The following is a 22,921-nucleotide window of genomic DNA, read 5'->3' as shown; positions in this document are numbered from 1 at the left end:
TTCTAGAGTGACTAAAAAAAATAAAAGAAATTATATTTGTTAAAAAGAGTTTTGAAGTGTTCTACACACTTTAAAAAAAAAAAGCATAAGAAAAGAAAATATTTTCCAAAACAACGTTTTCATAGAAAAACAGGGAAGAGTCGATGCTATCTTACCCGGGTAGTGCCCGAGTGGGGTAGCAATGGCTCGAATCATTTGACCTGCCAACAAAATCCGGACCGTTGATTTGGCATCAGGGTAGTAGCCTGATGCAGCATCGACTCTTCCGAAAAGCAGAGGGGAACCCAAAAAAAAATAAATTTAAACACGCGAAAAAAAGAGAAATAAAAAAGGCTTTGCGGTGCCGTTTTGGAACAACTGCACCGAATGCTGTTATCCCAGAACAGCAGAGGACCCGAAATCGAGAGAAACGGAGGCTGGCCCCGTCTCAATCTGGACCAAAATCGAGCTCGATCGCCAGCAGCGGCTTGCCTGCTGGGCAAAAATGAAAAGATTTTTCCAGCCAGTGCAAAAAGATGCCTCCTTTAAGAAACCTACTCTCTCGTCTGTGAAAGACTCTAAAGAAATTTCTGTCTCTCATTCTGATGAGGAAAGTAATTGTAGTTCAGCGAAGCTCCCTTTAAAATTCTTGACATGGAATGCAAATAGCCTTCTTCTCAGAATCAAGAACAACCTGGCTGATTTGTCTAAGTTTTTGCTGAATGTTGATCCGGACGTAATAGCAATACAGGTTATTGATGTGATTACGTTTTTTTTTATAATTCTTGGGACTTTTTGAGTGATGGGTTTTCTTTCGTTTTCTGTTTGAGGTGTAGGTTTGACATTTCTTCGTTTTTGGAAAATGTGATTTTTGTTTTTTAAGGATATATGTGGAGGTGTGCTGGGTACTTGTGAACTGTGGCAATGGTATGAGAATATTTAGTTTAATTTTTTTCTATTCCTTTTTGTTTTATGTTAAAATGTGTTAAGCTCGACATTGGCAATCGACATTGGCAATTTGGGTTACCCTAATTCCCAGAAGAATTTTCGTGTGAAGAATCGGAATGAGAACCAGACCTAATGGTGCCCGGACATTTAACATATTTACACAAGGAAATGAAAATGATATAATACCAATCAGGGAATGAATTAGGCAGGTAGTGGTCATGGATTCACGAAATCCTTAATTTTGTGCACCTGCAGGTGCCTTCTCTGCTGGTGTGATCAAGAATCTATCACAAATTACTTATGGTATTGCCGCCTGCCGGTTGTAGTCTCCCAAAACTACTTGCTCACTCAAAGAAGAGACCTTGTCTCAAGGTCAAAAACTTAAAATGTTGAATAGGGTCTAGTAAAAAAAGTCATCAAGGAAGTCTTCCTGTGGATTGTAAACCAATAGCTGTTCCATTCAAGAACCATGTATGACATGTCAGGTTTGAATTAGCCACAAGTTGAATCACCAGTTGGGTAGACATAACTTGTATCTTTTGAAGCCACAGACTAATTAAGTACATACTTGACAGCACAAGACGCCGTATCAGTCGTGTGAATAGTTCAATTTGCTTTCAGTTCAATTGATTTGTTTCTATTTTGCTAGTGCTGAGGTTAGAATTGATTTTGTTTCCCTTCTCTTCCTAAAAATCATGCACTCTGTATCACTCAAACTTAGACCCCAACTGCTCAGGTTAATTTTCTGTCATCATTTTGTGCTTGGAAACTTGGATAAAAGTTCATCTGACTTTGTAGTGGTGGTAGGAAGTTAGGATGCCTGCAGCTGGTTGTAAAGGTGCGCCAAAAAACCAGGCGGAGCTAAAAGATGATACTAGCTCCTCACGCGAAGAAAAGCAGGTGAAGTTTAATATTTTGTCTTACAAGCTGTTTTAAAGTAAAGTCTATAACGGATGCATTGGACCTTAATACGCAGCTATGCTTTGATGTGAATGTAATTAATACTGTCTGGCTGAGCGTCTTCCTTCTCTAACATTTTCTTAAAATAGTAGATGCTTACAATGTGTCCTAATGAAATCTGGAATTGAATTATTGGATTGGTTTTAAGCATTGATGATGCAGGTCCTTATGCGCGCATTGCTCAATCCTCCATTTAAGAACTATAACATATGGTGGTCACTTTCGGATTCAAAATATGCTGGAACTGCGTTGCTTATAAAAAAGTGCTTTCAGCCTAAACAGATTTCTTTCACTCTGGATCAAACAGGTTTGTTGTAGTTGGAGTGTCTATCTTCTTTCTGATGAAGAACCTGTTCTGATCATTATGCACGTACTTCCTTTAATATAGATCTTTTAACAGACTGATTGAGACATGATTTGCGATATGATCTCAATAAGAAGTCTAAGGGCTATAGGTTAACATATTCCTTGCTAATTGTCTAATTAAGACAATAAATATGTCAAAATAAAAGGAGAATTCACTTGACTATCATCGGAAATTAAATGTGGAGAACAAATCAAACAGGTTAAAAAAGTGCCTGTAATTTACAATAAAGCATGATGATGGTCTTCATTTTGTAATGCTAAATTCATTGGTTGTCTGTCATTGTATTTCAATAAGAAGATAGCCTATTTACTGGTAGAAATCTGTGTTTGATGTGGCAGCATAGTGCTGCAACATTGTTATGTTACTCTACTGTATGTAGCATACTTTTTTTTAAAGGTAAAGCCAACTTCATTGAAAGGCAGGAAACAACATATATATGGGAGGGACAAGACCCCTCATTTGATCTATTTTGACTATTACATATATTTTCTTGCGTCTAAATTTCATGGTTCGGTTTTAGGCAAGAAGTTGATTTCTGTGTCTGTCCATGTAGGTTCAAAACATGAGCAAGATGGCCGAGTTATTTTGGCTGAATTTGAATCATTCCGTCTATTGAACACATATGTTCCTAACAATGGATGGAAAGAGGAGGAATCCTCATTCCAGAGGAGGAGAAAGTGGGATAAGAGGATGTTAGAATTTGTGCTCAGAACATCTGATAAGCCACTTATCTGGTGTGGTGATCTTAATGTTAGGTACTAAACTTCGGTTGACTCCTTTCTGCATCGCTCTGCCTACTCTCTGTCACTTCCTTCTCAGTTCCTCCTCTTGTGCTATAATTTTTCACTGCCTTTGGTAGTAAAATAAGGTGGTATGCAGGTACTTTTTTCAACTTGAGGCTGTTGTGTATTGGGTTTTATGACATGGTTTATAAATCTTGATGCTCAATCATCACTCAGCTGTGTGAGCCTTCAACATTATATGTTTCAAGTAGGCTGTAATCCCGAATACATTTAAAATTACCTGTTTCTTGTGCTATCCTCCTACAAGTTACTTCCAGACATTAAAGCATTTGTTTGATTTATTGATATGGTGATGATTCCTTCCATTGGGACCGAAATTGCAAGTTTTATTACTTTAATTCAGTTGAATACACAATTTAGTGATTGAAACCATCAAAGATTCTTTGTGGCTAAAATAATGTGAATTTTGTTTTCTTGCTGAACTTTAATAATAATTTGGAACCTTCTTGGTGGCCTATTGCAAAAATTATATTTATTGTTGGATGCTGCTGTTTTCAAAGATGAATTTAAGTAAAAAGGTGGTGCACATTAATCAATAACAACCGATGCCTATGTTAAACGTAGTTTTACTGATTCTATGTAAATGTAGAACTTTCCTAAAAAAATCACTCGAGAACTGCAAATTTACGTATGATCCCAACTGGCCAAATATTTTTGTTTAAAATCACTCCACAATATGGCTTTTCTTGCATCCAGGCATTGACTATTGAATTTGTTGGAAAAGTGTGTTGTCAGAGAATTAACATTTTTTAAAGCCGTTGACAGTTCCATGCATCTGCTCAATTCTGCCATTTTATAGATTGAATGTCTTGTTGAGCAATTGTTTTATTACGATAATTTTTATCCTGTTGTGCAGTCATCAAGATATTGATGTGAGTCATCCGGAATTTTTCAGCACAGCAAAGCTCAATGGTTATGTTCCGCCAAACAATGAGGTGATTCTTGCCTTGAATGCCTTCACCCTATGTCTGCTTTGGAGTTTGATGTTAAATCATAAGTGATGTGTGAAAACTTGAACATTTATGTTAGTGGGCTATGCTTGTATTAGTCTTTAAGAAAGCTCATAGATCATGGGATCAGTCGTGCGTGTTGGGAGTATGTTAGTATGGTTCATTTTCACGCATGAATCTGCCTGCCCTCATGCCTGTCAAAGTGAAGGTGCATTTGATACCTATGTTGAGGTGATGTGAAACCATGTATAAGAGAACTTTATTGATGTTCTTGTGCTGTGATTGTTTCTTTAACTTGCATTAGTAACAATATTTTGGATTCATGTCTATTCTTACAAATCTATGAATATATTTCCGAAAGTAGAAAGCAATGGGTCCATCGCGAAGATCTGCAGGATCTTAAGATACGTTTCCATTCTTGATAGTTAACAGATATTTGCATCGATTTCCTGATCATGCAGGATTGTGGGCAACCTGGATTCACGTTGTCTGAGAGGAAGCGTTTTGGTTCCATTCTTAAAGAGTATGTGTAAAGTTTTTCCATCATTACTAACTGTAATCTGCTCGATGAGATTTAGTTGATGGTGGCAATACTGCAGTATTTACTCTTTGGTGCTGCCAGCCAAACTAGTTGATGAGACTCCAGCATCTGCTCTTGGCTTGGAACATTGCATCCTTAATTAGGAGTTACATGATGCTATACTCTATGGTTAATAAGCATGCCATGCTGATCAGCTGGTAGATTATTGTGTATGTTTGTGAATTGTGTTATATTGATGGCCTCTGCGACTTTTTGTTTTAATACTTTATTTGGCTGCAGACCATTTTTCTTTTAATTTTAGCTCTCAATGAGAGTGACACCACAGAAAACTTGTCTGTGGCCAAACACCAACTCTGTTTTCTTGAAATGAACATCTCTGCCTTTTGTTCCTTTTCACTTACCTCTATGAAATCTGAACATTCATTGTGGTTTAATCTTTGGCTTTCCACTATAGTACATCACAACTTTGTGAAACATAAGTAGTTCGTTGAACCTTACAGAGGCATCCTAGAATTGACCACCAACATAAGAATGATGATCGTAAATGCAAGCAGATAGCGAGCTTGTTTTTTTGTTGCATTGCATGCTGTGTCCTTTTTCGTCACAAGCATTTGTACTTACTTAAAAATCTGTTTCGCTTCTGTTTTTGGCCAGGGGAAAGCTGGTGGATGCATATAGGTATCTACACAAGGAGAATGACATGGAGCGTGGCTTCTCCTGGTCAGGAAACCCTATTGGCAAGTAAGAAGTTTATATTGTCTTGGTGTCGGGACAGATGGCTTCCATGTGAAAAAACAAATCTTCATATAGTGCTTAAGTTTGTGCTCTGTACACGCATGCCCAGCTAACCATTGCTGCAGGTATCGGGGGAAAAGGATGAGGATTGATTATTTCATTGTCTCAGAGAAACTAAGCGACAGAATTGTTTCCTGTGAAATGCATGGACAGGGCATTGAATTAGAAGGTAACGTGTACCAAGCCATTGGGCAACATTCTGAAACGGGCATTAGGTCGGGCTCTGGCATTCATTTGTTTTGGTATTAACTGGTTACAGGTTTCTATGGGAGTGACCATTGTCCCGTGTCTCTCGAACTTTCTGATCCTGATGCGACTCAACTTCTGCCAGAAACTGGCGTTTCTTAGTATGCATTAAATGGTTGAGATTTTCTGGGTGAACCATTTTGGTAGTTGCGTTGAGCAATCCTGGAAATTAGTTGGATACGTGAAGCAACAGACATGGTCCCATCCCATGGTCTGTCTGAACTCGAACCATGACAGGATGATCCACCCGTAGCTTTTCATTTTCAATTCTACGCATTTTAACTTCTATGGTGATTTTGTTTTAATTATTATTATTATTATTATTATTGACACATTAATTTGAATTTTAGAACACTAGAACACGATAATACCGCACAAAGCAATAATTTATTCATTATTTTATACTCATGACCCAGGTGTTCTAATAAACTGAATTAAAAGGAATAGAATTGTCGAAAAGTTCAAAATTGAAATATAAATTAAAGTTTGATTTAAATAATAAAAGAATCTTGTGCACGTGCATCTGTTATAGCGCGATAAAATATATACTTCAGAAATATAAAAATATTTTCAAAATATAAGAAACAATAGAAGTAACTTCTGTTAGAATAAGAAACCAGACCCATTCTTAATGAGGCGCATTATTTTTTCAATCAACAAATTTATGAACGAGGCAATAGTTTTGGGAACAAAATATCTAGGAGGAATTATCCAATGTCAAATGGGGTTGGGGCGTGCAGAATCTTCTGGAGAAATAAATTCAGAAAGACTCAAATAATTATTTGCCAATCAACCAATAATATTTTACAGAAATAGACCGACTTTACATGACGTGCTACCAAAATTTGATATCGAACAACATCAATGAACTATTAAAGCTTCCACAACATTCAGTTGAGAAGAGTAAAATATGGGAGAAAAATTTACAGTGTTCAAGTTAAAACGAGGACGCCTCGACGTTAGCCTTGTTTCCAGCAAGAATGAGAGAGATCTCCAGACCACGACTGAAAGCTTGGTTGAACAGAAGGCGAGACTGAAATGTTGACACAAAGGGGAACCATGAAAGAGTGGCTATGGGGGCAAAGATTATTATACCCATTCCAGCATCGTACATTCTAGCAAATTCCTTCACAAAATCCCAAAGGCCTAAACTCTTCACTATTCTCTTCCATGTAATAGCCAACTGCACATAATTTGTTGCAATATGCAATTAAAAGACAATCACAAGGAAACTGCATAAAATAGAGTACAGAAAAGAAATAGAACACGGAATCTATTCTTCCTGGGGGATATCTTTCTTTTAGAAAAGCAATTGGGCTTTTTTCTTGAATAGCAGAAATACTTGCACCAAGTTGAAGTAATATGCACAAAACTTCATTAATTGTGGATGGTGGAGATGGAATTTCATTGAAAAAAGGTATACATAAGAAACAAATTAATCAACATATAAGCGCCAAGGAGTGTGCAAGTGCGCTAGTATAGACAACCCTTGTCATAGCATCTATTGGATTTTCATTTTCGATTTTACAACTACACATGGTGCCTATTTTGAGAAGTGACAGAGAGCCAGAAAACCACATGTTTGATATAAAGAATTCACTGCAATCACATTAAGATTCCTTTATACGCTTTCTCTTTTTATTCTTTTTTCTTTTTGTGAGGATACCATTATGCATACAAGGAAAAATATATGCTCATTCAATTCCTAAAGAAGGCCAAAACACTAGCAGATCTAATGATATTAACTTACACAAAGAATGGAAAAAAAAAAAAACTTACACAAAGAATGAACCATCCTGTGGGAATAAACGCTAGGATGCTAGCAAACAAATCTGGAATGGATAAGTCCGTGAACCGAACCACAAAGCCAAGGGCTACTATGAGTCCCAGAGCCGTAACTCCTTGCATAAACCGAAGCATCAACTGGAAATTGGTGGACCTCTTAGGGCTAAATGTGAATATCTGAAAAAAGGAACATTAAGAAATTGTTCTGAATTTAGTGACAATATTATTGTTTAGAAATCATGAATCAGTATGCAAAAGGACAAAAGCCAAACCTTAAAGATCATAACTATACCAGCAAGGACAACCCAAGAGAAGCCATAGATCTAAAGACAAATAATGGGACTGATTAAATAATCAACAATTGGAGTTTAAGAGAGCCATGAAATGCCAAAATCAAAGTACAGCAGCAAAATTCATTGAATTTGATCCATGTCCAGATATACATCAACTGCCGTTCAAAAAATCAATAAACACTAAATGATGGCAATTCTTTGTGGCACTTCCTGTATATGATAAAGAACAAGAATTAAGGCCTTTTTTAAAATAAAATCTGACACAAATAGTATTCAAATTGTATTTTTCATTACACCAAGGCTTTAAGTTGGTAGAAATGATAAGGTGGGCACAATATCGATCCAGAGTATGTTCCTATCCACCGATTAAGTAAATAACTATCAAGAACAAAAGAAGTATTTTACTTCCGATAATGTCCCCTTCTTTTGAAAACCTCACCAGAACAGTAGGGTAATCAACATTTGTAAGAGTTTTTGCAGCAGTTGTTTGTGTTCATAGCTTAGGCGTTCATCTATAACTTCATAGATACGATGTATTGACTTTTTATCTTGTAACCAGACACTAAATATACAGTCATAGCCCGGAAATTAGAGAAAAGTATACCGCCAGTGACGTCTCCTTTCCAGTAAGATGGAGTTTGTAAACAATGCCATATTGAAATACTACAAATCTCAAGCTCAAAATTGTTTCAAGTATCCTGCCTCTCAAAGTCTGAATATGAATCTGCAGAAAGAAACAGGCTTCTCAGAGAAAGAGCAGCAAAAATTGAGAATGAGCAGAGTTGAAGGGAACAATTACTAACACAAACTACAAACTGGAAATTTCCAATACAAATAAAAACCATACTCATGCTTTTGCATGGAACATGGCACAGCGAATTCAAATTTCAATAAATCAACATACTATAAAAATATTTGAAGCAAACATGCAAGAGAAAAACAGATTCCAAGCATCGAACTTTCACTAGCTCAACAGATAATAACAAAATTACAGACATTAACAATTTGAAGATAAAATATCCCTTACACCCTACTAAAATTCCTGCAACACACCTGTTCTTCATCCCACCAAGACTCCCAACTGTTGTCGCCTTTGACACCAACTCCACCCTTGTACATTAGCCAATTGGTCCAATCATCAAAATCTTCCACGGTCCTGCACATACAGGATCCATTTTATAACAGAAAGAATAGGCACGTCAACAGCATAGTTTCTTTTCCTCAAGCATGAACCAAGTTCTTTTAAAAAAAAAAAGCAAGGATGCTAACAATCAAAATACAGTAACTTCTGGGGGTAATACCGAAACTTACTTCTGCCATTCAAATCCAGATGGATTAAATATATATGGAGCAAAGAGCCAGGAGATAACAAGGAACCAACTGCTCAGGGTTAGTAGAACAAAGGAAACAGCACCTCCCTTTGTGTAACCATAAGCAATGTACACAATAAGTAGCACTGCCACTTCCAGCCTGAAAAATAGACTTCGAGTCCGTGAACACGTCACATACAAACCAACACAAAACAAATAAACCAATAAATATATATTCAAGCATTGCTGTTCATGTGGCACAAAGAGATGGATGCACCCAGCACCACAGAATTTTTGGTCAATGATACTCACGCCTTGACAAAATGACTTCTTGAGTAAAGCCTGTAATTCTCGGCAAACTTGATGTGACGAACAACAAAACCTCTTCCGGTTGCTCGGTACTGGAAAAATTACATTCAACAACAGATTTTAATAACAAACTACATAAATATTTAGCCAATCAACCAGCCAGAGATTCAGATACCTTGGCACCTCCATGGAGAATAGTACGCCCAAAATAATGAGTTCTTGTCCCTAAAGAAAATGTGAAGAATACCGAACAAAGCTGAAGTTGCATCGTAATAAAACTGAAAACAGCCTGCATGAATTTAAATTCGGGGATCATCAACAGAACAAGTCATCCATGCATACATATAGAATATTTTCCAACAGGGTAACACATGTTATAACCAGTGTTCTAAAAGGCGGCGCATAGGACCGCAATCAACTTTTAGAGCCTATAACTGTCTCAACAATAATGCAGACATCATATGGTAGAATCACAAGGTTAATAAATGAGAACCAGAACCAACCTGTAGCAATCCTAGTTCCAGTATAAAACCCATGATCATGGGAACTGCAGTAAAAATTCCAATTTGGACCAGAAACTGAGCATTGAGAACTGCATCCAATGCAGTATTACCCAAAACTTTAGCTTGCTTTGAAATTCCTTCATCAAGTCCAGAGAACGCCTGAATTTAAGAATATATAATCTGGAAAGTTAGCATCTAACATAAAAAAAGATGGCTATTAACCAGGCAATAAATCCATGTTTTAACACTAGGCATTCCTCAAATTGATTAATGAGGTGGAAGCATATCAGTCATTGATTTTGGTTTGACATCTCTAAAAAATTATTGCAAAATTTACCTATCTCAAAATTCTATAATCTGACTACACACCTTTATACAAGAAGCACGTTGCAGGGGGGATAGTACCTCAATTTTGACAATTAAATTTCCAATGATTTTTCTGGCATCTAGAAATGCCAAATCCACGCATCTCTAGAGATATTTTGATCAATCAGCATTGACCCACGTGAACATGGACATCACCCAATAGAGATTCTAGGGGAGGTCATGGCCATAGTTTTTATTGAATAAGAGATTTCAACATGGATGCATGGTGATCATGACAATTCCACGTTGAGAACTAGTTGGGATGAAATTGGAAGGTCAGATTAGGCTAGACCAGCTATCACAGAATAGTGGAAAACACATCAGTTCATAATCAATTTGTAGCTGATTTATAAGAGTAAGAAATTTATTTCCATTCCAAACATAACTTCCTACGAGAAATAAATCTTCACACCAGTCATTAATTGCTTCTCATGATAGGTCTCAACTGTAGCTTCGAAGTACATCTCAAATGATGATTAAAAAATATTATACCTCGTCTCTTTCTATGAATCTTCCTTTTGTTGCAGTTGCTAAATAATGGAAAGAAGAGGATGTTCAAACTGTTCCTTTCTACCGTCGTATATCATGTTCTTAAATTTCAAATTTCCTATGAACCTCTTGTTAATTGGTCAAATTACTGAAATAAACAATTGTTATTGTAACCTTCTTTTTTCCTTTTGAATTTATGTAATCTATGGATCGAGACAAAGGACCTTTAGAATTTCGGGAATATATGGTCTGGTACAAAGAATAATCCAGGCCATGTGTGAGGAAACTATTTTTTTTTTATATAAGAAACTTTCCTTGCACTGCAACCCACGAAAAAACTTGAACCTTTGATGGGATAGGCATTTTCCAAATGACAAGAAACAATGGGAATGGAGGGAAATCCCTGTCAGGGAAAGAAGACTGGTAGAAAGATTTAACCGAGAAAAGACCCGAAGAATCCTCCACCCACTTCCTAAAATCCGAAGCCCCTGCATCCAACCTAACCCTCTCTAAGGATTCTAACAAAATACTCGACTCATCCACTTCCACAACCGTCAAAATCCGCCTAAAATGAAAATTCCAAGAGACAACCGAAGCTAAGGATTGGCTTTCCAACTGAGCAAATCGAGAAATCGGAGAATTATGAATCGAAGATAAATGGAAGAGATAAGGACAAAGATCCTTGAAAGTGGAATCCCCCCACCACCTATCTTCACAAAATCTTAAAATGTTACCTCCTTTGAGCACTGCTCGGGATGAAAACCGGGTAAACTCTGGAGAAACACTTCTAAGGGCTTCTAAATGTGACTAAGCTAGCCAGCCCCGCATCCCATCCATTATGTTGCATCTCGTACTGACTAACAATAACTTTTCTCCACAATGCATCTCTCTTATGTGAATCTCCACCACCACTTTCCTAGAAGCGCCCTATTCCTTAAGCCAATATTCCCAATACCCAGACCGCCTTTATCCTTCGGTGCACAGACCTTATCCCAAGCCACCCAATGACCATGTGAATCCCTGTCGACTCCTTCCCAGAGGAAATCTCTCATAATCTTTTCCATAACATCCGCACACCGTTCGGTACTCTAAACAGAGACATGAAATATATCGCCAAAGCATTCAACACTGCCGAAATTAATGTCAGTCTACCCCCTCTGGACAAAAATGTCTTATTCCAACTTGCTACTTAGACATCTTAGACATAACCGGTTCACAGAATCCACCTCAATACGAACTTCGAACATGCCAAATTGTGTTTGTACCTGCATCGAGCTATTAAGCTCCACCGAATCTTGGCTTGATTCTAGCAACCCCAACAATGATCTCCAATAGTTTTGAACATTTTATTCCATGGAATGCCAAATATCCTAATCCACCTGCAACAACACTCCAGCACCGTCTCCCTCAAATTGTTATCCGACCTCCATCTTTCAAAGGACAGTGTAACTCTCCTTTCCAAAAAGCACCTCCCCAATCTCAAATAGAATGCAGTGTACTCTTTGTTGTTAGGCCACCACACCGTCTTATGAGCTTGAAATGGGATTAACTCAATTTGACGGTTTACAGGTTTACCAAGCACTCCCCTAATCAAGTCCCATGAGTAAGGAAACTGTTAGAAATTGAATTGGACCTAACTCACCTCAAAAGCTAGCTCAAGAGATGAGGGTTGCCCTTGTCTATATTAAGGGCTCCCAAGAATTTTATCCTACCCATGTGGGACAATACTTCAATACACCCCTCACACGCCCAGGAATGAACATCTGGAGCGTAGAGATAATAACCCATGTCTGACATATGGTTTACCTTTACATCATATTTAGTCTACTTTATATTATGACATCATCGACTTCGTCGTCCATCAATAAAATCCTTTTAAGTCTTCTATTGAGTATGTAAGTTGAGAAGCATAATTGTGCTTCCCATCCAAGGTAGGTCAATACACACAAATTCATTTCCCTATAAGTATGTTTATTTTGTTTTGGGGGTCTGTCTTGTTACTTCAGTCTAGGTTAAATTTCATCGTATTTTTTGAAGATAATTCATGGATAAATATTTATTTGCTATTGAACATGACTCAAGTCTTCGAGGAATACATCGCGCCAAAGAAATGAAAATTCAAGCCATGTTTGGCAATGCTTCTAAAAAACATTTCATTTCTCCAAGATAAAAACAAATATATATCACATTCTCCAATACAATATCTTATAAAAATCTCTCTCATTTTCACATTATTTGTATTCGTCGAATATTCTCATGCTTAAAAAGTAATATATTTTGTCAATAATTCTATGTAGCATCAAAATTTCACTTATGTGAAAATATCCTTCCAAACTCTTCTCCCGATTCTCATTCATCTTAGGTGGATGAATCAAATCTCTATGTCCTACTTTCTCAACGTATTGTGTTACTATTAAATATGTCACTATCTTGATGCCCAAATCCATTTCAAGTGTGTTATTGCATTCTATTCCTAGAAGTTATCAAGAGGTAATGGCTTATTAGTAACAGACAGCCTATTGATGAAGAAATATATGCTTTACTGTTCCAGGTAATAGAAACCATCTGCCATTCTGGTCCGTATCAAATAAAAGTCTAACGATACAAAAAGAATTCGCACCAACAAAAGACGTGGATAAATTTCAACTTCTCCTCCAACAGCCTCATACTAGCTTCGACGGCATTTTCAATGGACTGTAGAAACTCTTTCAAGACATCTACGACTATGGACATGCAGAATTTACAATGTACACTTGTATTTGTATAACTCTCACGTTCCCAAATTTTGTAGTACAGCCTAAAGTTATTATAAATGTAGATAGGTGCATATCCAAGGAAGAAATCCTTGTTCCTTGTATGATTTGAAACTCCATACCTAACACTTAAAAATGTTTAACACCTCCACAAGCAATCCTGAGAAAGGATGCAGACATGACGTCACATTTCCAATTCTAATACTAACTACTTTCTTGATCAATAGACCCAAAAAAAAATTTATTTGAAGTGAGAAGTTACCAGATAAACTCTTCCATACAGGAAAACATACACGGTAAGAACAGTCATCTGCAATAAAGAGAAGTTGTATTAGATGGTTGAGTAAACTTTGTGGCACCAACACAAAGTAGTTCACAACAATTGAAGAATGCCTTTCAATTTTACCATTGTGCAAACATAGTAGCCAACAGTTGTGAAAAAGAAGGACATCATCCTGAAGAAATCAAAAAGTTGTCCAAGTCTATAAACATCCCGGCTCAGAACTTGTTCTCCATTTCCTCCAGCAACTTTGCCTTCAAATAAGGCTATTTGGTTTAACCCAACATCTCTTCCCTTCCCAACCTAGTCAAGAAGCAGGATGTCAGATAAATGGGAAAACGTAATCTTCCATAGTAAGTAAATAAGAAAAACCGTAATGACCTGAATATATTCATGATGAGTTATGTTACCCTGTCTCAATGTTGAATTGAAGCCTGCAAATTTCAGGAGACAGTGTAGAGATGCAAGTTTGTAAAATAAATCTCATAGCTGAGACTAACAAAGAGGTAAAACTAATTTAAAGGATTCTATTTTGTCAAATAACAATATTATGACAGGACTGAAGCATATATATACAGAACAGCCATATACCATTAATTGCTGACTGCTATTATGCAAGTCCCAAAAAATGATGGAATCAAGAGAAAACACAGTTTGAAATAATCACTTTAACAAATGCAAATTACTGAAACCGGATGTCCATTATAATGCTCCTTTAGTTTCTGCATTAACCAATATTTGTCCTCAAAAACATCAAGATTCCTATGCAGTTTAAGCACAGAATCATTCAAACCTTTTCCACCATTTTATTTATATTCGATATTCAGGAGCATATTACTTTATACAAAATATTAGCCATGACATATTTATGTTCTTTTAATTTTTTTTTTTTTTGATAGAAAACTATATATTATAGATAAAATGAGATTACTTAGATTACAAAAAGTGGACCAGTGGTCCACAAAAGCTAACTATTTTCCAATGCAAACAAAGGCAGCTATCAATCTAATTCAAAGCCAATTTCCAATTCCTATACAAGTCTAATATAGCCAAAGATTGAAAATTAGAACCCTTGTGAGCCCAAATGGATACTCTCAATTTGATCTTGTCCCAAATTTCCTTTACTGCTTCTTCACTATCTTCAAAAATTCTTATGTTCCTCTCCAGCCATAACGACCAACACACGCAATGAACCACTATTAACCAAAAAACTCTCCCTTTCTCTCCAAGCCGACCTCCTAGATCAGTAGCATATAAGTATTTTGTTGAGTTCGGGATTACCCAAGATAATCCCAATTCCTTGAGAACTAGGTTCCACAAGGAGCCAGAAAACGGGCAGTGAATAACCATATGATCCTGAGTCTCTCCCCTTGTTTGCATAACACACACCAGTTCGGGCTAAGGGAGATATTCGGGAGCCTCTTTTGAATCAAATCGCAGGTAGGTAATCTTCCCAACGCAGCTGTCCATGAGAAAACCTGAACCTTTGTCGGAATAGGGGCTTCCCAGATTGGGTAAAAAAGAGAGAAGCTAGGGAATCGCTCCTCTGGAAAGAAAGACTCGAAGAAAGACTTTACCGAAAATACGCCTGAGCTGTCCCACACCCATTTCCTCACATCCTCCGCGCCCTCTATTAAGTTTACCCCCTTCAAAACTTCCAGCAAGTTACCTAGCTGGCCCAATTCATCATCCCTCAAATCGCGTCGAAAATGCAAGTTCCAAGATAGAGAGTTAGAGGAAAAAGATGGATCTCGACAAAGGAAAAAAGAAATCTGTCTATTGTGCTCCCTAGAAATCTGAAAGAGGTTAGGAAAAAGATCCTTAAAACTAGAATTCCCCACCCAGCAATCTTCCCAAAATCTAAATCTATCCCCCCCTAAAACCACTGCCCTCACAGAGTGACTGAAAGCCAGATACGTCCTCGATATGAATTTCCACGGACTTCTAAAAGTGTTGTGTCTAGCCAACCCCGCATCCCAACCGTTATTTTGAACTCCGTATTTGCTCGCTATAAGTCTCTTCCAAAAAGTGTCCCCCTCCGTCGAAAATCGCCACCACCATTTACCTAGCAAAGCCTTGTTCCGAAGGCAAAGATTGTCTATTCCCAAGCCTCCTCTATCTTTTGGTCTACAAACTTTATCCCAGCCTACCAGATGACAATGGGTCTCCCCATCCGATCCATCCCACAAAAAGTTCAGCATAATTTTCTCCATATCCTCTGCAACGCCTCGTGGGATCCTAAACAGCGACATATAATACAAGGGAAGGGCACTCATGACCGCCGATATCAGCGTGAGTCTGCCTTATCTCTATATACTAGTACAGCGAATCACATGCATTGCGTGTGCACAAAATATATTTTTATAAATTTAAATTTATTTAAAAATTTATAAATTAGGATAATGGGTAAAGAGATAGTGGTAATTATAAATTAGGATAATGGGATACTGGGGACAGGAGGTGGGAAGTTATTGAATGAAAAATTACTTTTTTGCCTATTAATTATTGAATATGTTGAAAGAATGATAAGGATAAATTTCGAAATCAATTTAAATGACCAAAAGTAGTTTCTCTAATGGGTTTAGCTATTATAATATAGTAAGGATAGTAAGGATTCTCATTTTTTTTTTAATAGAAACGAAATTATATATTAACATAATAAGTTGGTACTTACAAAAAGCGGACCAGAGATCCACATAAAAAAAGCCTAAAGCTAAGAACCTGGTAACTTATCCAAAATTAAACTCCAATCCCTATACAAATCTGAGATCACAAAAGCTTGGAAATCACCACTCTTTGAAGCCCAAGTAGGAGCTCTAAATTTTATCTTATCCCAAAGATCTTCAAGCGAGTTGTTCATTTTCAAACATACTCATGTTTCTTCAAGCTCTATATGCTCTTATTAATTCAAGCAATAACATCACGCCTCTTTCTTCTTGACCTACCTTTTCTTTTGCGACATGGTATCGAGAACCAGACATCACCAATGACTGATTATGGTATCGTTTCTCCTAATTCCCCTACTTCCGCCACTTTGGAAACCAATTCCACACCCACACCCACACCCGCACCCGCACCTGCACCCGCAACCCATGGGCTAGGCGACGCCTTATCCCTGCCAATCACATGCCATAAATTAAATGGGTAAAACTACCTCCAATGGTCCCAATCTGCGTGATGTTCATCTACGGAAAAGGGAAAGATGAACGGTTATTAAAGGAATCATGTCCGCGGGAACTTAAGGCATAAAAGTCAGAGAACAATTTGGTTATGTCATGGATAATTAACTCCTTGACGTATGCGATCAGCTACAACTTTCTCCTTTATCATTCCGCTAAGCAAATTTGGAAGGCATCACGAGAACTTACTTGTCCAGAGACAACACGGCAAAACTTTCTGTGAGAGAGTCTCTTTCATGACCTACGACTGGGTGATGACATAGTCACCACCTACAACATTACACTCACCCAGTTCGAAATACATGAACAGAAGTTCCCCACTAATGAGCAACAATGTATATTCATTGTCGATAAAAAACGCCTATTGGGTCTCAACGGCAATCTCGATGAAGACAAGGGGCGGATTCTAGGACTAAATCATTGCCCACCCTACAGGAAACCTTCTCCGAGGTTCGTCAAGAAGAAAACCGCCGAAAGGTAACGTTGGGCCCTTCACACAGTGCCCCTAACGTAGTTGATGGTTCAGCCCTTGCCATTCACCATCATCCTTTCTCCAAGTCCCAAGATTCAGCGCTTTGTAATGGTGCGCGAGGTCCTCGAGGTTCCTACAATTACGACAAGCATCGGCAGGGACGCCTCTGGTGCGACAAGGGCAAGAAACGGACCCATAGTATCAACACTTGCTAGAAGATTCACGGCAAGCCTGTTGACTGGAAACCATCTCGTGACAGGCACGCGCACGCTGCCATAAATGATCCATTCTTTTGGCAGGTTTACTAACAATGAGGGATTTATGATGGGAAACTTCACATGTTTTTACCCTTAAAATTACAATATGTTTCAGGAGACCCAATTTGGCCGTATAGCTAATGTATCTTGCTCGAAGGTCTTTGGTTCAGGTTGTGTTCAACATTCTTCACATATGTGTTTACAAAAAGTTTTATTTGTGCTGCACCTCAATTGCAATTTATTATTATTTTTTTTGATAGGAAACATATGTATTATATATAAAAGAAAGTGATAGATTACAAAAAGTGGACCAGCGATCCACGCTAGCTAGCTATATTCAAAGCCAAAAAGTGCTTCTAACAATCTAGATCAAAGCCAATTTCCAATCTCTATACAAGTCTAACATAGACAAAGATTTAAAGTTAGAACCCTTGAGAGCCCACGTGGCAACTCTCAGTTTGATTTTATCCCAAGTTTCCTTCTCTGATTCTTCACTATCTTCAAAAACTCTTCCGTTTCTCTCCAACCAAATCGACCAACACACGCAATGAACCACTACTAGCCAAAGAACTCTCCCTTTTTCACCTAGCAAACCTCCTAGATCAGGGGCAAAAAGATCTTTCGTTGTTTTCGGGATTACCCAATATAATCCCAATTCCTTGAGGACCAGGTTCCACAAGTTCCCTGAATACGGGCAGTGAATAATCATGTGGTCTTGAGTTTCTCCTCCTTGCTTGCATAGAACACACCTGTTTGGGCTAAGGGACATGTTTGGGAGCCTCTTTTGAATCAAGTCACAGGTAGGCAGTCTTTCCAACGCAGCTGTCCATGAGAAAACCTGAACCTTTGTCGGAATGGTGGCTTTCCAGATTGGGTAGAAAAGAGGGAAGCTTGGGAAACACTCCTCTGGAAAGAAAGACTCGAAGAAGGACTTTACCGAAAAGACTCCGGAACTGTCCCAAACCCATTTCCTCACATCCTCCGCTCCCTCTACTAGTTTAACCCCCCTCAAAACTTCCAGCAGGTTACCTAGCTGGCTCAATTCATCATCCCTCAAATCACGTCTAAGATGCAAGTTCCAGGTCAAAGAGTTAGAGGGAAAAGACGAGTCTCGACAGACGAAGAAAGAGATCTGCCTATTGTGCTCCCTAGATATCTGAAAGATATTAGGAAAGAGGTCCTTAAAACTAGAATTCCCCACCCAGCAGTCTTCCCAGAATCGAAATCTATCTCCCCCTAGAACCACTGCCCTCACAGAGTGACTGAAAGCCATATACGTCCTTGATATGAATTTCCACGGACTTCTAAACGTGTTATGTCTAGCCAATCCCGCATCCCATCCATTCTCTTGAACTCCATATTTGCTCGCTATGACTTTCTTCCAAAAAGTGTCCCCCTCCGATGAAAATCTCCACCACCATTTACCAAACAGAGCCTTGTTCCGAAGGCATAGGTTACCTATTCCCAATCCTCCTCTATCTTTAGGTCTACAAACTTTGTCCCAACCTACCAGGTGGCAATGAGCCTCCCCATCCGGTCCATCCCATAAGAAGTTCCGCATAAGTTTCTCCATATCCTCTGCAACACCTCTTGGGATCCGAAACAACGACAAGTAGTACACGGGGAGGGCACTCATTACTGCCGAGATTAGCGTTAGTCTGCCACCTCTCGAAAGGAAAGCTTTCTTCCATCCAGCTAACCTTTTGGACATCTTGAAGGTTACTGGCTCCCAGAATGAGACCCTTAAGGGGTTCCCTCCCAATGGCACTCCTAGGTATTGAATGGGCCATGCTTCCACCCCACAGCCGATCTCCCTAGCCAACCCTTCCTCCACTTCTTTATCACAATTACAGCTCAAGAGGGCACTTTTGTCCTTATTGATTTTCAAACCGGACATATCACAAAAAACAACCAGAATATCCATCAACAGCCTCACGTGATCCTCATTAAGCGCAAAAAACAAAGCGTCATCGGCAAATTGAATGTGAGAGACCTCAACTCTATCCCTCCCTATCTCCCAACCTCTAAAGATGTTTGACGCCTTTGCCTTGTCAATCAAGCGTCCCAAAACATCCGCCACCAAGTTAAATAAGAACGGGGACAGCGAGTCTCCCTGTCGTAACCCTTTCTCCCCCTTAAAAGTGCCAGTCGGTCTCCCGTTGACAATAACCGAAAATTTTACATTGTTGAGGCATCCATTAATCCATTTCCTCCATCTATTCCCAAATCCTTTCTTAAGGAGAACAAAATCCAGAAATCTCCAATTAACGTTGTCATATGCCTTCTCAAAGTCAGCCTTGAAAACCCAGCCTTTTTTCTTTTTCATTCTGAATTCCTCCACTGTCTCATTCGCTATCAAACAGCAATCTAAGATTTGACGGCCTTCAATGAAGGCACACTGTGAATGTGCAATTGTGATCTCAAGCACCTTCTTAAGACGCGAAGCTAGCACCTTAGCAATTATCTTGTAAAGACTAGTGACTAGGCTAATCGGTCTAAAGTCCCTAATGCGTAGTGACTCTTTCTTTTTTGGTACCAAACAAATGTATGTCTCATTCGTTACTCCATTCACAACACCTCCCTCATAGAATTCCTTAAACACTCTCTTTAAGTCCTCTTTAATCTTTTGCCAACACTCCTTAAAAACTTCCATTGAGAAACCATCCGGTCCCGGAGCTTTTGATCCTTCACAATCAAACACTGCTTTTTTAATTTCCTCCTCTGTAAAAGGTAGCTCGAGCTGCTCCATAGAATCTCCGTCAATTGCGCTCCATTCTACCCCTTCAATACCCCACCCCCCTCTCTCTGGTTCGCTATAGAGTTTTGTGAAAAACTCTATAATTGCTGATCTGATAATTTCTTTATTGGAGCTCACAGTTCCGTCTTCCAATTCCAACCTCTCTATACTTGTCCTGCTTCTCCTTTGGCTAAGTAACGAATGGAAAAACTTTGAGTTACAATCCCCTTCCTTTACCCATTTGACTTTTGCCTTCTGGGCTTCCATTTGCAACTTCCTACATGTTAACTCCTCTAACTCAGCTTTGACAGCTCTTCTTTCCTCCGCCACAGTATCCGATCCCGTACCTTCCCATTCTTGAGTATCCAGCATTTGAATCTTATTTTCCAGCTCATATCTCCTCATGTTTAGGTTTCCAAAAGTTTGTACATTCCACCTCTTAATCTCCGATTTCGTTCCCTTCAGTTTGCACATAAATTTGTAGCCTTCCCATCCTTGAGGATTCTGATTCGACCACCAGTTGGTGAATTCCTCCTTGAAGGTCTTGTGCTTAAGCCAAATATTTTCAAATCTGAAGGGTGTAGGCCCCCACTCTTCCTTCGATGTATTCAGGATCAAAGGAAAGTGATCGGAAGTAATTCTCGGTAGCACTGATTGCCTTCCGCACCCAAACACCTCTTTCCATCCCCCCGATAGCAAGAATCTATCCAGCCTACACCAAATGGGTGAAGCCCTCATATTTGACCAAGTGAATTTTGCGTTCAACAGGGGAGGATCATACAGTTCTAGCTCGTTAATCAAAGCGTCAAAAGCTCTCATGCTACTGGTTAACGTGCTGCTGTTCATTTTCCCGCTTAATGTTCTGACCACATTAAAATCTCCACCTACACACCATAACGGGCCACAAATCTTTTTCAAACCTGCTAATTCATCCCAAAAAATCTGTCGAGCTCTTGGTCCGCATGGCCCGTAGACTGCCGAAAACCACCACGTTGAGTTGGTATCCTTTACTATTTCAATAGATACAGAAAATTCCCCAATCAAATTATCCTTCACTATCACCATCCGGGGATCCCACGCCACCAACATGCCACCAGATCTGCCCAACGCCGGTAATTCCACCCATTCTATAAATCTTGATTTCCATAGGCTTGCTAAGTACCTCCTATCCACCCGCTGTCTTTTAGTTTCCAAAAGGACCACTATATCCGGCTTCTCTCTACGTAGTATTGTTCTAATCAGCCCTCTCCTACTGCTCGAGCCTCCCCCTCTAATGTTCCATGAAAAAATCCGCATAAAACAACTGTATCGCCCTAAGTAGACCACACCTTGGGACTCTTTAGTTTAAGACCACAGCCTCTGGAATTCCAAAGCTGACTCTTCGCACCTCCAATTTATCGAGACAATCTTTGATTAATTCCTCCTTGACAGCCGCCGAAACCCCAGCCTCCTCCTTTCTTGCTCGCTCCCTAGACATTAATGGCTTATCAATCACCCTTGGGCTCGGTTCTACCCCCCCCTGCACCTACCCCCCTCCCAACAGAAAACAAAAGATTTGAAGGGTTAAAAGGGCTGGGATTGACTGGAATCGCCAACGGATCCGACTTGGGTTCAGAATCGCTCACGTGTCCCTGTGAAGGAATAGAGTACGAACCTGTGTCTGATGCGAAGATGCCCCTCATGTCCTCGAGACATGAGCTTGACGGGGAATTGACAAGGGATTCGCCTACTACTGAACTATCGGTGAACGAATCAGAATCCTTCGAAGACAAATCGCCCCCTGTTTCTTGAAGAATCTCATCCTCAATAATCCCCAAGCAGTCACTTGTATGACCTTGTAAACCAATTCCTAACGGGTCTGTGTACCAATTCCCTTCACTGTTCCCAGCGTTTTCTGCAGCTCTTTCTTGTCTTCTTGAGTACACAAACTTAAAATGTGGAGATGAAGGACTCTCCAACCCTTTGCCCTTCTCTTTAGAATTCGTCTCTGTTGTAGCCTCTTCAAACGCCCTCAAGGGCTGAATTATTCTTCGTTGAAATTCGCCCACCACTTTTGGGCATAACCTTTTCAGAATTTTAACTTGACAACCTCCTAGAATAGGTTCTGAAGCCCATGATCTATCACTGCTGCCTCCTGCTTCCAAAAGGGTTCGATGCGGGATCCCCTTATCTGAAATATTCTCCACTATCACGTCCTTTTCACTATTCCGGTTGTTAACAGCTACTTGCCCCTTAAGCCTATCTGCTAGATGCACTGTTTCGGTCTTTTTCAGTCCTTGTTTACCATCGACTTCCAAAGAGGGATCCTTTCCTAATACTACTGCTTCCTTCCCTGCTCGTCGTCCTATTATCCCTTTAGGTCCGTTCATCACTGCTTGAGCGTACGAGCGCTTTTCATAATACTCGTAAGCTGCTGGGTTAACCGTTACCACTTCAAGTCGTACCATCAAGAGGCCTCGAAGTGTTGGAATTTGCACAAAGCCGTTAATGAATCCTCCTTGTGGCCCGACCACCTTAATTTTGGTGGCCGACAAATCTCGAAGAAAGATGGTGTCTTGGCTAATATCCAGTAATCCTCCACACAGTTCCCCCACCCTCC

The 22,921-nt window shown here is 39.2% G+C and overlaps 2 protein-coding genes across 5 annotated transcripts in view; one reads left to right on the top strand and one right to left on the bottom strand.

The window, feature by feature from the left end:
- Nucleotides 1-331: 331 nt before the first annotated feature.
- Nucleotides 332-5,927, top strand: LOC140882510 (DNA-(apurinic or apyrimidinic site) endonuclease). Of its 4 annotated transcripts, XM_073288562.1 has the most exons (10): nucleotides 332-730; nucleotides 863-906; nucleotides 1,743-1,827; nucleotides 2,050-2,194; nucleotides 2,808-3,009; nucleotides 3,914-3,992; nucleotides 4,469-4,530; nucleotides 5,203-5,289; nucleotides 5,409-5,512; nucleotides 5,603-5,927. In XM_073288562.1, the coding sequence occupies exons 1-10, from the start codon at nucleotides 485-487 to the stop codon at nucleotides 5,689-5,691; spliced, it is 1,143 nt and encodes a 380-aa protein (XP_073144663.1). In that variant the 5' UTR covers nucleotides 332-484; the 3' UTR covers nucleotides 5,692-5,927. The 4 variants fall into 4 exon arrangements, 2 of the variants coding, with proteins under 2 accessions (XP_073144663.1, XP_073144664.1); XR_012150227.1 differs by lacking the exons at nucleotides 5,409-5,512; nucleotides 5,603-5,927 and adding an exon at nucleotides 4,607-4,745; XR_012150226.1 differs by lacking the exons at nucleotides 5,409-5,512; nucleotides 5,603-5,927 and adding an exon at nucleotides 4,607-4,757 and having other exon boundaries at nucleotides 5,203-5,264.
- Nucleotides 5,928-6,319: 392 nt separating this feature from the next.
- LOC140877106 (callose synthase 10) overlaps nucleotides 6,320-22,921 on the bottom strand; it is a 60,455-nt gene continuing 43,853 nt past the window's right edge. The window contains exons 40-51 of the mRNA XM_073280631.1: nucleotides 14,059-14,111; nucleotides 13,804-13,980; nucleotides 13,660-13,707; nucleotides 9,790-9,948; nucleotides 9,462-9,575; nucleotides 9,290-9,378; nucleotides 8,979-9,137; nucleotides 8,721-8,823; nucleotides 8,272-8,391; nucleotides 7,647-7,697; nucleotides 7,369-7,551; nucleotides 6,320-6,772 (exon numbers count right to left, since the gene is read on the bottom strand). Coding sequence (XP_073136732.1) covers nucleotides 6,527-6,772; nucleotides 7,369-7,551; nucleotides 7,647-7,697; nucleotides 8,272-8,391; nucleotides 8,721-8,823; nucleotides 8,979-9,137; nucleotides 9,290-9,378; nucleotides 9,462-9,575; nucleotides 9,790-9,948; nucleotides 13,660-13,707; nucleotides 13,804-13,980; nucleotides 14,059-14,111 — 1,502 coding nt within the window. The 3' untranslated portion in view covers nucleotides 6,320-6,526. The remainder of the gene's footprint in view (nucleotides 6,773-7,368; nucleotides 7,552-7,646; nucleotides 7,698-8,271; nucleotides 8,392-8,720; nucleotides 8,824-8,978; nucleotides 9,138-9,289; nucleotides 9,379-9,461; nucleotides 9,576-9,789; nucleotides 9,949-13,659; nucleotides 13,708-13,803; nucleotides 13,981-14,058; nucleotides 14,112-22,921) is intronic.

This window comes from Henckelia pumila, chromosome 2 (genome assembly GCF_033568475.1).
Source record: "Henckelia pumila isolate YLH828 chromosome 2, ASM3356847v2, whole genome shotgun sequence".
Classification (NCBI taxonomy): Eukaryota; Viridiplantae; Streptophyta; class Magnoliopsida; order Lamiales; family Gesneriaceae; genus Henckelia; species Henckelia pumila.
The sequence above is the reverse complement of the archived record's forward strand: the minus strand, read 5'-3'. Positions and strand labels throughout refer to the sequence as shown.